General features: G+C 52.8%; 1 protein-coding gene across 4 annotated transcripts in view; it reads left to right on the top strand.

The window, feature by feature from the left end:
* Positions 1-5,653, top strand: part of OPA1 (OPA1 mitochondrial dynamin like GTPase) — a 59,353-nt gene extending 53,700 nt beyond the window's left edge. For all 4 annotated transcript variants that reach the window (XM_034424556.3, XM_060694432.2, XM_060694431.2 and 1 more), the window contains 2 exons: positions 3,260-3,339; positions 5,281-5,653. In XM_034424556.3, the coding sequence (XP_034280447.2) occupies positions 3,260-3,327 (68 nt within the window). In that variant the 3' untranslated portion in view covers positions 3,328-3,339; positions 5,281-5,653. The remainder of the gene's footprint in view (positions 1-3,259; positions 3,340-5,280) is intronic.
* Positions 5,654-13,582: the final 7,929 nt, after the last annotated feature.

Raw genomic sequence — 13,582 nt, 5'->3', positions numbered from 1 at the left:
GGAGAGCCACGGTCTTCCTGGAGGGCATTTTCAGCTGTGCCCCTTGTCCACTTCTCCTGGGAAAAGTGCAGAGAAGAGCAGCTGGAGGGGAAGTAAGAGCTAGAAAACAACTACAAGAAGAAGGGATAGAACTGGAGTGGTGGGCATACCTACAAATACAGTCACGCTATATGAAAGGTAGAAAAGAATGGGGTATTATGAAAGAATTAACGACGCTGGACAAAATTTTATTAGGAATGGATGAAAAGATGATAAAGAAAACTTATACCTACTGGAATATGAAATGGTGGAAGAGCAAGTGAAGGAAACTGGTAGTGTGGGCCAAAAACTTTGGTTACAATATTGAACTGGACAAATGGCAAGACTTATGGGAGAGAAATAGGAAATTAACGTTAGCCACCGCGTACAAAGAAAACCTATACAAAATGTTTTATAGGTGGCACCTTCCGCCTACAAGGTTAGCAAAAATGAACAGGAATCTATCACTGCTGTGTTGGAGATGTAACTCAGCACTAGGATCATTTTATCAGATGTGGTGGTCATGTACGAAAGCCAAGGAATTTTGGCCTCAGATAAAGACATGGTTGGAAGAGATTTGAAACCAGAACTATTCCTATTATGAATTCTAAAAGAGAAATATAGTAAAGAAGTGATATATTTAATGCTGCGTGTCATAACAGCAGCAAGATTGGTGTATGCGCAAAATTGGAAAAATAGGGATTCCCTGTCTGAAGAAGAGATAATAAAATAATGTGCAGAAATGGTCAGACTAACACTAGAACTTAAAAATAAAGGTGAGACAGAATATTACAAAATTTGGAACAAAATGTGTCAATGGTTGGAAATGAGGAAAAGGAGTCGAAACAGAAAATATTGAGGATTCATAGAACTGAAACTAGACAATACTTAGACAAACATTCAAATGAGGATAAGGGATATGTTCATAATACCGAAGTAACAATGTATGATGTGTGGGAATTGTATCTGTAGTCATGTTAAAATATGTATGGAAATGACAAAATCAGGATGGTCGCACTGTGTCCATTGTTTTAATGTTTATTTAATAAAAGTTTATAAAAAATCAAAATCAAAAATACAATTTTAAAAAAGAGCAACTAGGATGATCAAAGACCTGGAGACTAAAACATAACAACAGTTGCAGGAGTTGGGTACGGCCAGTCTAGCAGTCTTCCAGTATTTGAGGGGCTGCCCCAAAGAAGAGTTGGGGGTCAACTTATTCTCCAAAGCAGCAGAAGGCAGGACAAGAAACAATGGATGGAAACTAATCAAGGACAGAAGCAACCTGGAATTAAGGAGAAACTTCCTAACAGGGATGACAATTAACCAGTGGAAGGGAAGTTGCCTCCAGAAGTTTTGGGTGCTGCATAACTGGAGATTTTTAAGAAAAGACTGGACAGCCACTTGTCTCAATTTGCTTGACCAGGGGGTTGGACTAGAAGATCTCCAAGGTCCCTTCCAGCTCTATTCTGATTGGTTGGTTCTTAGGGCAGAGATGCTCACGGCTGCATTTTGCGAGGCCTTGGTGGTGGCACCGGCTGATCCTGGGCGGTTGTGTTTGAAGGCTCCTTCCCATCTTGAGCTGAGCCGCCCTCGGCCCCCCGTGGCTGGGTCTCCCTCTGTCTCCCTGTGTATTCAGGCCCTAATTACAGATCAATTAGCCTGTTGCTGAGCCCCGGATCAGGGGATTAATGCAAAGGAGGCGAGTGGCCCACGGATGTTGTTTCATGTGGGGACAAAGCGGCTGCAGAGATGAACGGGCTTCTTGAAGCCGCTGAATGGCAGAGGCTTCCTTCATTCTGTGTCGGGCAGAGCTGACGGGATGTTGGGAGAAAGGATTATGGGAATATTCATGACCAGATGAAGGGCTGGGGAGAAGCGGGGCTGGGCCAGCTCATCTTTTGAGCAAACACCCAGTCAATGGCAGGAGCAGGGCATTCACCGTCCCCGGCCCGGCCCTGCTGCTGCGGAAGCATGCTTCTTGGTGGCTGGGACGGGGAGGGGGGATTGTTTAACAGGTGTTGGGAGACCCTGGGTGTTCATCTCTCGCCCTCCCCAAGGGGGCTTGTCTGGCGTCCTTCCTCGACATCTGGAGCAAGAGGCGAGCGAGTTGCCTTTTAACAAGATGGGCAGCAAACAAATTTAATAACAATTGTAATGGACAGGCCCGAATGACTGGCAAAGCAGGAAAAGGGCTCAGGGTCGGCACAGAATTCAGACCGAGGAAATAAGGCCAGGGACAGCGGGTGCATCTTGCCAGTTGGGCACCTCGCTGCCTCCCAGTTCCAGCACCTGCCCTGAGTCTTCCGGTCTTGGGGCCAACTAAGGTCTGCCAGGGAGACGGGGCAGGATTGCTGCTTGTCTCCGCAGCTCTTTTGCCCAAGCCACCAATCTTGGCCCCTGGCACCCTCCCTGCCAGAGAGATCCCAAGTCATCCCTGTCTCCTCTCACAGCCAGTGCCATCTGGGGGATTGCCCTTCTGTTTTTTGATGGGCGAGAAACAGAGCCTGGCTTCCCACGCTGGGTCCAGCAGACTCATTATTTTCCTGGGGAGCTGGTAACCTCCCCAATATCTCATTCCTCCCTCTCCCCCCCCCCCCCATGTCTCACTTGTTCACAGTTCAAGGCCTTTGGTACATCCTGCCTGCTGGAGAAGCAGTGGGGGGGCACCTTTCAGAGATGGCTGAGGGAGGGCCCGGCTTCACTGCTGGGGGGGCAAGATTTTGTTCACACCCCCTTCCTTGAAGCCCCCCTCAATTTGCACGCGTTTGAATTGCACTTCTGGGAGTTTCAGGAAAGGAAAATAACTAATACATGCTATTGAATACAATTGTGCAAACTTTTTTTCCCCATTGCTATTTAGCATTTACTAAAACTCTAGTAAATGAAATTCGGGATCCCAAATTTAAGCTCTTCCCAGCTTTCTGTCCAGTTCATTTAGATCAGAAATCTCCAACTTGACTTGTGAACTTCAACTCCCAAAATTCCCTAGCCAGCCATGCTGGCTGGGGAATTCTAGGAATTGAAGTCCACAAGTCTTAAAGTAGCTAGGTTTGGGGACCCCTGATCTAGAAAGAACCAGGTTGGAGGAAGCAAGTCAGGGAGCACATCTGGATGAACCACATTGCCTGCAGTTAGTCCTCTGACAATGGATGGGACAGAGGAAGGATCGGAGACCCTCCGTGGCCCTCCTCGACTTCCTTCTCTGGGCCTAAAGGCAGGGACTTGATTTTTTTTTCAGAAAAAGTTCGGGAGATCCAGGAGAAGCTTGAAGTCTTCATTGAAGCCCTTCATCAAGAGGAGAAGTGACGGCTTCACCAGGTGAGGCTGCTGAGCTTCTTTGATGGAACTTATTATTTATTTATTAATTCAACTTCTATGTCGCCTTTCTCCAAAGACTCAAGGCGGCTTACAATGCAATTAAAAACCATATATAAAAACATTAAACATTAAAACTAATTAAAACCCATTCACACCATTCATGGCCGGATCTCGCCAGATCGCACCAGCGAGATCAACGGCCCCAGGCCTGCCAGAAAAGCCAGGTCTTTACCGCTTTCCGGAAGGCCAATAGGGTGGGGATGGTCCGGATCTCAGGAGGTAACTGGTTCCAGAGAGCCGGAGCAGCCACAGAGAAGGCCCTCCCCCACAGGCCCACCAATCGACATTGTTTAGCTGACGTTTCCCGGAGGAGACCAACTCTGTGGGATCTTACCGGTCGCTGGGAGCTATGTGGTAGAAGGCAGTCTCGAAGATAACCTGACCCTGAGCCATGTAGGGCTGTAAAGGTAATAATCAACACCTTGAATTGTGCCCGGAGACCAATAGGGAGCCAGTGCAGCTCGCGGAGAATTGGTGTAATGTGGGTGTACCTAGGTGCACCCACGACAGCTCGCGCGGCTGCGTTCTGGACCAACTGTAGTCTCCGAACACTTTTCAAGGGTAGCAATAATCTAACCGTGAGGTGACAAGGGCATAAGTGACTGTGAGGAGAGCCTCCCGATCCAAGTAGGGTCGCAATTGGTGCACCAGGCGAACCTGTGCCCCTAGCCACAGTTGACAGATGTTGCTCTAATCTTAGCTGTGAGTCTAGGAGGACACCCAAATTGCGAGCCTGTTCTGAGGGGGACAATTTCTCAGTTTCTCAAGACCAACTTCAGTTGGTCTTGTCAAGAGTTGGGTCTTCTCATCTCCAGCCAGGACCTCCTTGGCTGGGGGGAGGGGTGTGATCTTGGTGCTTCTTCTTGGAGACCCTGCCTCATTTGTTTTTGTTAAACTAGACAGATTCATAAATTGGGTATGTCCAGGTTAATAAAAAGAAGGACCAGGGGTGACATGATAGCAGTCGTCTGGTATTTGAGGGGCTGCCACAAGGTAGAGGGGAGTCAACCTATTCTCCGAAACACCCAAAGGCAGGAGAAGAAGCAACGGATGGAAACGAATTGAGAGAAGCAACCTGGAACTAAGGAGAAACTTCGTGACAGTGAGGACAATCAGCCAGTGTAAAGGAAGTTGTGGGGGCTCCATCCTTGGAGGCTTTTAAGAAGAGATTGGACAGCCATAAGGTCTCCTACCTACCAGAGGGCTGGAGTAAAAGACCTCCAATGTCCCTTCTGACTTTGTTTTTCTTTATTGTTTCAAAGGGTTGTTTTTTTTTTTTTCAAAAGGCAACTGGACTGTTTTTCCCCTGAGGAGGAGGAAGAAGAGGTTTTGCTTCTCATCCGAGAAGCTTCATCTTGGATGAGAGCATGAATGCCAGATGTCAGGACCAAGGAAGCTTCTTGGATGAGACGCAAAACCACCTCCTCCTCCTCCTCCTCCTCTTCTTCTCCTCCTCCTCCTCCTCCAGGAAAAAACAACAGTCCGGTTGCCTTTTGAAAAAAGCACCTTTGAGACAACCATGACCTGGATGAGTGGCTGCAGACGTCCTGTAATTCTGTTTATTCTCGTGGCAGCCCTGATGTTGGCCCTGAGAATCGGGGTCCCAGCTGTCACTGGAGCTTCTGACTCCAGCACAATGTCTTCTAAGCCGTTACTTCCTAGAAGGCCTTCCCAGTCCCTGCCTGGAAAACCCTTGGATGGCTTGGACTCAGAACTCCTGGGGGGGAGGGCGAGGGGGTGCCCCTCCAGGCTCTGCTGCAGGAGAAGGGAGCAGAGGAGGGGGCTGAGTCTGGCCAGAAGCTGATGGACAGGACAACCGCCTGCCTGGATGACTGTTTCATATTGCCTTCACAAATTCATTTGCACGCCTCTGTTTTTCAGTGTAAAAAAAAAAAAAAAGCTACGGGCAGGCAAAGCCCTGCTCTGCACTACGTGGTGAGCGTCCCTCTGCTGAACCTTTTGGACTCTCCCGGAATGTTCCAGAAGGAAATGCTGCCCTTAGAAGGAGACGGTCGCTTCATAGATGCTCCTCAGAAGGAGAAGCAGACCAAGGAGATCACGGAAACTTGGATTTTTTGTCGCATCCTTGAAGTGGCAGCTTGTGGGTGGTGTCCAGATTGTGCAATTCTGTTTTTATTTTGAAGGTGGGATAAACGGAAGGGAGGGAGGGGTTTTCATCCTGAGGTGGCCTTCCCTCCCTTCTTCTCCATTACGTGTAAGACAAGGAGCTTAAAATAAAATTTTGGCATCTGTGCGAATGTCCGTAGACCCCCTTCATGGATATTTTGCTTGCATGTGCAGTAGGTCGAGATGTTTCCCTCCCCTCCCCCCGTGGAATTACCTTGTAAATGTTCTGTGCAGAGCAGAGCCGTTCCAGGCTGGCTTGAAGGCCTTGAGGGCACCTGAGGAAGGCAGAGCCGGCTCCACCAGTGTGGCCCTTCCTGCAAACCTCCCTCACCACTTACTTCCATGCCGTTTTCACATCTGTTAAGTGAATCACTGCGCTTGTTAGGTAGATCTGGCTTCCTCGTGGACTTGGCTTGTCGGAAGGCTGTCTGACACAGTCAGTTGCCAAGCATCCGAATGTAAATCATGAGCAAGGAGATGCCGCAATGGTCATAAGTGTGAAAAATGGCCATAAGACACTTTCCTCAGTCTGTTGTAACTTCAAATGGTCACTCAGTGAACTGTTGTAAATTGAGGACTACCTGTATACAAAACCTATAGATGATATAAATAAAACGCTATAACGACACAAATACTCAGCCCTAACTGAAAGATGTGGAGGATGGGAAGAGGGGATTAATCATTAAATAAGAGATCCCCTTCTCATCCTGTTCCCTTCCTCAACCCACCCACCCCCAGTGTGAAACCCCTCCAGGCAAGTTTTCCCCTGTCCCTGGAGACCCCAGAGTGGCCTTTGTGAGACCCCCACCCACCCCTCACCCCGTGGGGCTGCTTGCAAAGAGGAGGTCTCTGCTCTCTCATGTCCCCCCCCCCCCGCTTCCAGAGAGAGGGGGCTTTTCTGGGGCCTTTTATATCATGTCTGAAAGGCGCTTTTTCAAAAAGGCAACTAGATTTAACTTTGAAGTTCTGACAATTAGAACTAATCCTTCCATCCCGGAGGCTCCTGGAACCCAAGGCTAAAAGGCACACACACACACCCCATATTTCAGGGTGAAGATTTCAAAAAGGGTCTTGAGCCTTCCCTGGATTTATGCCCACCAGAGGCACTCCCAATGGAATAAATCCAAAAGGAGAAAGGGTTGCCTAAATAAATAAAAATACAGAGACGTTGTGCTTGTGGTCACCTTCCATTGGTCAAATAGGTGAGCCAGTGAAGTCCAGCCCTCCCTTCTTGTCTGCTATTGGGGGGGGGAATAAGCTTTTTAGGGTTGACCAGGGAGAAGGACACCTGCAAAGGCCCATTTTTCTTCCAGGTTTCCTGACCGAGAGCCCCGGCCCCTTGCCTGTCTGGCATCAGGGAGGCTCACGGATCTGCGCGGGGGTCCCTGCAGCCCCATGTTGCCCACCTGAGCGGCACCAGGTCCAGTGGTTGAATAGGCCACACCGTCTCCTCAGGGGGAGATCAACAGAGGGTTTCACCCCACACACACACAAGCCTTTGGGGTTCCCCTTAGAACCCCACAGCTCCTCCCCTCCCTCCCCAACCCCCAATTCCTCTCTCTCCTGCCAGTGTCAGCCGTCAGGAAGCCAGGGAGGCGTTTTGCATTTGGAAAAGCTCCGCTCCGTCCCTGCTGCACTGGAGGTGGGGGGGGGTTCTTTCCCCCCCCCAGCACGCCCCCCTCCTTTTTATGCCTATTATGCAGCAACAAAGGGCGGGCAGAGGCCAGTCCAATCTTGCCTTGTAACAGCCGACCCCCAAAGCGACATCCCCTCCCCCCGTGCCTCTCTGAATGGGCTCTGAGGTAGGTAAATTAATTCAGGGTGGGGGGAGCCCTTTGTGCCGGGGTTCCTGCCCTGTTTGTTGGCAGCCTTGTCAGGGGCCGAGGGACACCTCCGGCCTTTTGTCTCTAATGATTTTTGCATGAGGGGAGTTAATGCCCACCTTGTCTGCGCCCACCGGAGCAGAAAGAGCTCGAGGTGTCGACCCCCCCTCCCCCGACCCTCTTCCCCTCTTGCAAGGAAAGGCCGGGGGAGGGGGGAGCGCAGGGCAGCCCCCAGCGCCAGCTCAAGTTGGGACAAGCGCTCCTCTCCATCAGACGCCTGGCCTGCAGCAGACCCTCGGGCGAGCGGGGCAGCTGGGGCCTCCAGGGACCTCTGTATCTCACACACGCACACCCCACACCAAGGGTGCCCCAGGCTGGCAGCCCAAATTGGAGGGAGCCCAAATCCGGGGGCAGGTGAGACTTGGACTGCGCTGGGCGAAGGGCAGCCTGGTGGGAGCAGAGATGGAGCTCCTCGGGGAGCAGGGAGACCAGGCTGAAGGCCACCCCCCAAGATGTGCCAGGGCCAGGGCACTTCAGTGGAGGGGATGGTCCTACAAGCAAAGCAGAGCATCAGTCCAGCAACTCTATAAATGTTGGTGGACTCCAGCAGCTCTTCTCCTAATATCCTTGCACTTAGATTGCCTCCATGGGTTATGGATGGCTCTCCCCTTGAAGGCAGTCTGGAAGCTGCTAGCATGATAGCAGTCTTCCAATATTTGAGGGGCTGCCCCAGAGAGGAAGGGGTCAACCCGTTCTCCAAGGCACCTGAGGGCCAGACAAGGAATAATGGATGGAAACTGATCAAGGAGAGATTCAACCTAGAAATAAGGGAGAAATTTTTTGACAGTGAGAACAATCAACCCATGGAACAGAAATTGCCTTCGGAAGTTGCAAGAGCTTCGTCACTGGAAGCTTTCAAGAAGAGGCTGGACTGCCATCTGTCAGAAATGGTGTAGGGTCTTCTGTTTGAGTGGGGGGTTGGACTAGATGATCTACAAGGTCCCTTCCAACTCTGTTATGTATCTTGTTATCTACCAGGGCTGAAGGGCTTAGGGGGATCCCCCGCCCAGGCTCCTCAGGCTCCTCTTCCCATGTCCTGTCTCCCCCCACCCTTGGTAATCAGCCTATCCGGCTCTGCTCCTGCCCTGGGGGACTCCAGCTGTGCAGAGGGAGGCCTGATGGGCAGGAGGGGACACCCACATCCTCTTTCCTCATGCCAAGCCATGGGGGGGGGGCGGCTTTGGATATTTATTTTTGATATCTGCACTTTTTAGGATAGGAAAGATTCCTGGGTTGCTTTCATTGAAGACCAATTTTGTTTGCTCCCTCTGGAGAAAAAAATGGAGAAAAATAAATCAAAGAAAGGATGGGACAATGCGGTCTGTCCCATCCTCTTTTGGGTCACAGGAAGTCCTCGACTTACAACCACTTTACTGACCGTTCAAAGTTATAACCTACCTGAAAAGGGGGACTTGCAACCCAGATCCAAAGTTCCGATGCTCGGACCTTCGCCCTGCAATCCAGTGACTTTGGCTCTTTTGCAGCCCTTTGCAGTGTCTCGGGCACTTGATCGTGTTTTATGATGGCTTTGCTGAAAAAAAGGCACTTATTTCTGATTTTTGGCAAAACCATGCCATAGCAAATGGATTTGCATAACAACCACAACGTTTACTTAAGGACTGCGATGTTCACACTTACAACTGCCTTATGTTTGGGTAAATGTACAAAGAGCTACCAGCTGGGCTGCAAATCTCCTGGTGTTCACTAAATGGCGACAAAGGGTTTCAGTGCTGGGTATCTCTCTGTGCCCTCTAGTGGCTGGGCGGGATTTTGCAGCCCCAGATTCAGTGGCCTTTCCCAAACCTGTTGGGTAAATTTAGGATTGCCTTTGGGGTGCTGAGCTGCTGCCCAAATTGCAGCGGGTGGAAGGGGGCCAGGGAGGAACTAGGAAAACGCCAGCTGCTCCCTCTCCCCTCCTCCAGAAAACACGACTGAGTCCCAATCAGGCAGGCAGAGGCATGGACGATGGGCAACGCTCAATTCAGGCTATCCAAGGGAGTGCAAGCGAGGGGGTCTATTTCCTCCTGCCGGAGGCTCGCTCTTCCTTGGGGCAAATATTGGACTAACATCTTGAGCTCAAGGGCCCCAACAAGCCCCACAGCCTTCTTTTGTTCCCCTGAAGTGCAGCTTGATGAGGGGCTCTGAGCTGTGTCTCTGTGTAAACAGCCACGCCGGCTGCGGAGATCCCTGTTTGCTCTCCCTCTAGGGCACTCGGACTGCTGCCCCGAAGCTGAAACCACCTCAGAGTAGGACGCGGGGGCCTCTGGAGCTGTGGGGTGCTGGCATCTCTCTCTCCTGGGTCAGGGAGTCCTCCCCACTAAACAAAGACCTTCCTGGTCAGGAAGGAGGAGTCCTTGGTGGGGGTCCTCATCCAGGGCAATGGGCCAGCCAGCCTTTACGGGGCTGGGGAGGTCAAGGCCGGTGGATGAAACGGGGGCCCTTGGCACCAAACGGGGTCAGGGAGGGGCCACTGCTATGGCAGACCGTCTTCAGATGGGTGGGCACTTTGGGAAGTTTGGGGCTTTGAGGGCAAGACAGCTCTGGGGAACTCCAAGGGTCTCCTTCCTTGGACAGAAATGGGTGAGCAAATCTTCCTGGCTGTAGGCCTGGAAATGGCCAGGCTGGTCTCGCATCAAGCAGGCACAGAGCCACGTCCAGAAGATGAGCCCCCCCTCCCCCGAGGGTGAGAGGGAACTGGGGGGCCTCTTCTGTCCCTGAAGGAACACCACAGACGGACAGGATCTTGGCAGGGACTCCCTACGCACGGTCACTCAAGCACTCGTCACTTCTCGTCTGGACTATTGTAACGCTCTCTACATGGGGCTCCCCTTGGGGTACACCCGGAGGCTCCAACTGGTGCAGAATGCGGCTGCGCGGGGGATTATGGGAGCGTCGGGGCGCTCCCATGTGACTCCTCTCCTGCGCGAGCTGCATTGGCTTCCGGTGGACTTCCGGGTGCGCTTCAAGGTGTTGGTGATCACCTTTAAAGCGCTCCATGGCTTAGGGCCAGGGTACTTACGGGACCGCCTTCTGCCACCAATAGCCTCCCACCGGCCGGTTCGCTCCCACAGAGAGGGCCTCCTCAGGGTGCCGTCGGCCAGACAATGCCGGCTGACGACCCCCAGGAGGAGAGCCTTCTCTGTGGTGGCACCTACCCTATGGAACAATCTACCCCCAGAGATACAAGTGATCTCCGACCTTCGGATTTTTCGTCGGGCCCTAAAAACTTATTTTTTCCAGTTAGCCGGTCTGTCTTGATTTTAGGGTTAGTTTTAAAATTTTAATATTGATTTTAAATTGACAAGTTTTAAATTATAGGCCAAATTTATAAATTATTTTAACTTTATTTTTTAACTGTGATGTTTTGTATAGATGTTTTTATCTTGGCTGTTCACCGCCCTGAGTCCGAAAGGAGAAGGGCGGTATAGAAATTTGAATAAAGTAAAGTAAAGTTGCAGCCGACAGTCTCGGAGGAAAGAGAAGGCGGGACCAGCACCAGGCAGACACAAAGGCCAGCTGAGCAGGATGGGAGCTCCATTCTGGACTTCTTAGTGGGGTGGGTGTATGTTGAAATGAAAACCAGCTGGAGGAGTCCCAGGCCACCAAGGCGGGATGCTGGGAAGCCCATCAGCCAGCACTTCCTGGACTTCCCGTGTGTCCAGGGCTGTCCAGGGGCCGGGCTCCCTCTCCAGCACCTGGGCTTTCCTCCTGCCCACATTGCAGCCTCAACCAGCACCTTCTTGGGGTCTGAGAAGCTGCAGTGGATCTATTTCTCTCACCCTCCCAGAGTAACCCATTAACTGCTGAATTAAACAAATCAGCCTTCAAGGTGATTATCCCAGATTAACAGGCTGCAGTTAAGAGGGCAGTGGCTTTGCCCAGCCATTCATCAGGGGAAGGGCAGTGGGGCTTTAATGGTCAAGTGGCCAAGCAGGAAGGCCTTCTTGCTGCTCTAATTGCCTTTCCCAGGGCTGGAAAAATCCTGTCACTGCTTCCATTCTTCTGCGGGTTGGTCCAGAATGGCCTTCTGCCATCACAGCTGCCTCCTCTGGTGCTCTAGCGAAGGGGAACCGGTTGGGATGGGCCGTTTAAGAGAATAACAGAATAACAGAGCTGGAAAGGACTTGGGAGGCCTTCTAGTCCAACCCCCTGCTCAAGCAGGAGACCCTACACCATTTCAGACAAGTGGCTGTTGTCCCTTTTTGAAAACTTCCAGTCCTGGAGGCAAGTTGTTCCACTGATCGTTTTAACTGTCAGGAAATTTCTCCTTAGTTCTAAGTTGCTTCTCTCCTTGATTAGTGTCCTTCTGTTGCTTCTTCTCCTGCCTTCAGGTGCTTTGGAGAATAGCTTGACTCCCTCTTCTTTGGGGCAGCCCCTGAGATATTGGAAGACTGCTATCATGTCTCCCCTGGTCCTTCTTTTCATTAAACTAGACATACCCAGTTCCTGCAACCGTTCTTCCTATGTTTTAGCCTCCAGCCTTCTCAATCATCTTGGTTGCTCTTCTCTGCACTCTTTCCAGAGTCTCCACAATTTTTTTATATCGTGGTGACCAAAAACCCTGCTCTGAGGGGGGGCATCTTCTTGCTATGCTCCTTCCCTCCTCCCACTAGAGGCCATGACTGGTGCCCCCTTTGGCTGAAGGCTCCCTGGGGCTGCCTCCTGCCTCCTTCTGGAAAGGGGGCCTGGCAGGATTTTAAACACACTCCAGGGCTTTGCTTAACCTTTGGGGGAACCCTTCCCCAGTTTGCCCCCAGGTGTCCTATCTGGCTCCGGGACTCCCCCTCCCCCCCACAAAACCAGGGCATGTTAGGAGTCTCTCCCCCCCCCCTCAGCAAGGAAAGCCCAGCCCCGACTTTAGGCAGGAGCCCGACACTCTTTAAGCACCCTGGAAAGGAGAAACGACCAGCAAGCAGGATTACTTGCACTAAGTAAGAGGGGAAACCCCTCCTTTGATTCTTTCCGGACTCCAGAAAGCAAATTTATTAGTGCTTCCAGCTTGAGGTCTTTAATGGGGCGAGTGATGCCCTCATTTAGTGCCTCCAGAGCACAATCGCCGCCTTCGTGTTTCCTTGGCCAGCGGCCGCTCCAAGACCCGCAAAGGCCATGGACACACAAGACCTCTGGCCTGGCGGGGATTCAGCTCTTTGGGCCGGGATGGGGTTTTTCCCGCTGGATGGACACCCGCAGAGTTCTCCGAGAAGGAATCCGGTGGAAGGGCAGCCCGGGCTTCTCCAAAGCCTCCAGCGGAGCTCTGCCTCTGCCCAGGATGGCACCTGGGTTTGTCTTGGGACTCTCGTGTCCTGTAAGCCGCCTTTCAGCTCCTGTCCCAGGCGGGTCTCGGCGTTGGCTCTGCTTCCCTTCTGCGAAGTCTGGTGCGCTGCCCATCAGCACTTCTGCCCCGCTCCAGCGGCCCCCGGCTCAGCTGCACTCCCACTGGCTAGGGGGAGGGGGCGAGGCTGCCCTCCGGAGCTGCGGGGAAGGGCGAGCCCCTCTTTCCGGCCTGGGCGGCGGTTGGCCGGGGGAGGCTGCCTCCCGACGGGACCCTCTCTGGCTGCAGGATCCGGACGGCCGCGAGGAGGGGGGCAGCCCGGCCAGCTCTCCCACCCTTGACCGCCCAGCCGGGACCGAAGCGGCGTGGCTGGGGGCGGGAACCCCGCTCGCCCCCTGGCGGCGGCCGAGGAAGGCGCGGCCTTGACCCGCGGACAGCTGACCACGGGCCGGCCACGCGCCCCCGGCCGCCCGCAGAGGGCGCGCGTGACCCGCGGGAGGCCCGCCGCCGACTCAAGCCGGACCGCTGCGCAGCGATCGCGGGAGCCGGGTGGACGCACCGTCCGAAGCGGTGGCCTTTGCATAGGGGCAGTTGTGCGGCCGGCCAGGCTACGTGATGCCAATGCCCGCCACGGTTCTTCGTTCATGCGGCCGCCATAGCCCTCCCCGCGTTAATCCGTTCTCTGGAAAACAAACTCTCGCAGGCTTTAATCACCGAGTGGCAACAGAGGTTAACACGAACCCGCTTCTGCGTCTGGTGGGAACGCAAAAGGTCCGCTAGTCTGTCCCGGACTCGCCCCTCTTTTGGCAGCGGAGTAGCCCCTCCCTCGTCCGCTCTCAGCGCTCCCAAAGCGCCCATTTCCCGTTGTCGCTTCCCAGCCCCCCCCCCCCAGGCGAGCCAC

Source organism: Pantherophis guttatus, chromosome 6 (genome assembly GCF_059756535.1).
Source record: "Pantherophis guttatus breed Tessera chromosome 6, ASM5975653v1, whole genome shotgun sequence".
Taxonomy (NCBI): Eukaryota; Metazoa; Chordata; class Lepidosauria; order Squamata; family Colubridae; genus Pantherophis; species Pantherophis guttatus.
The sequence above is the reverse complement of the archived record's forward strand: the minus strand, read 5'-3'. Positions and strand labels throughout refer to the sequence as shown.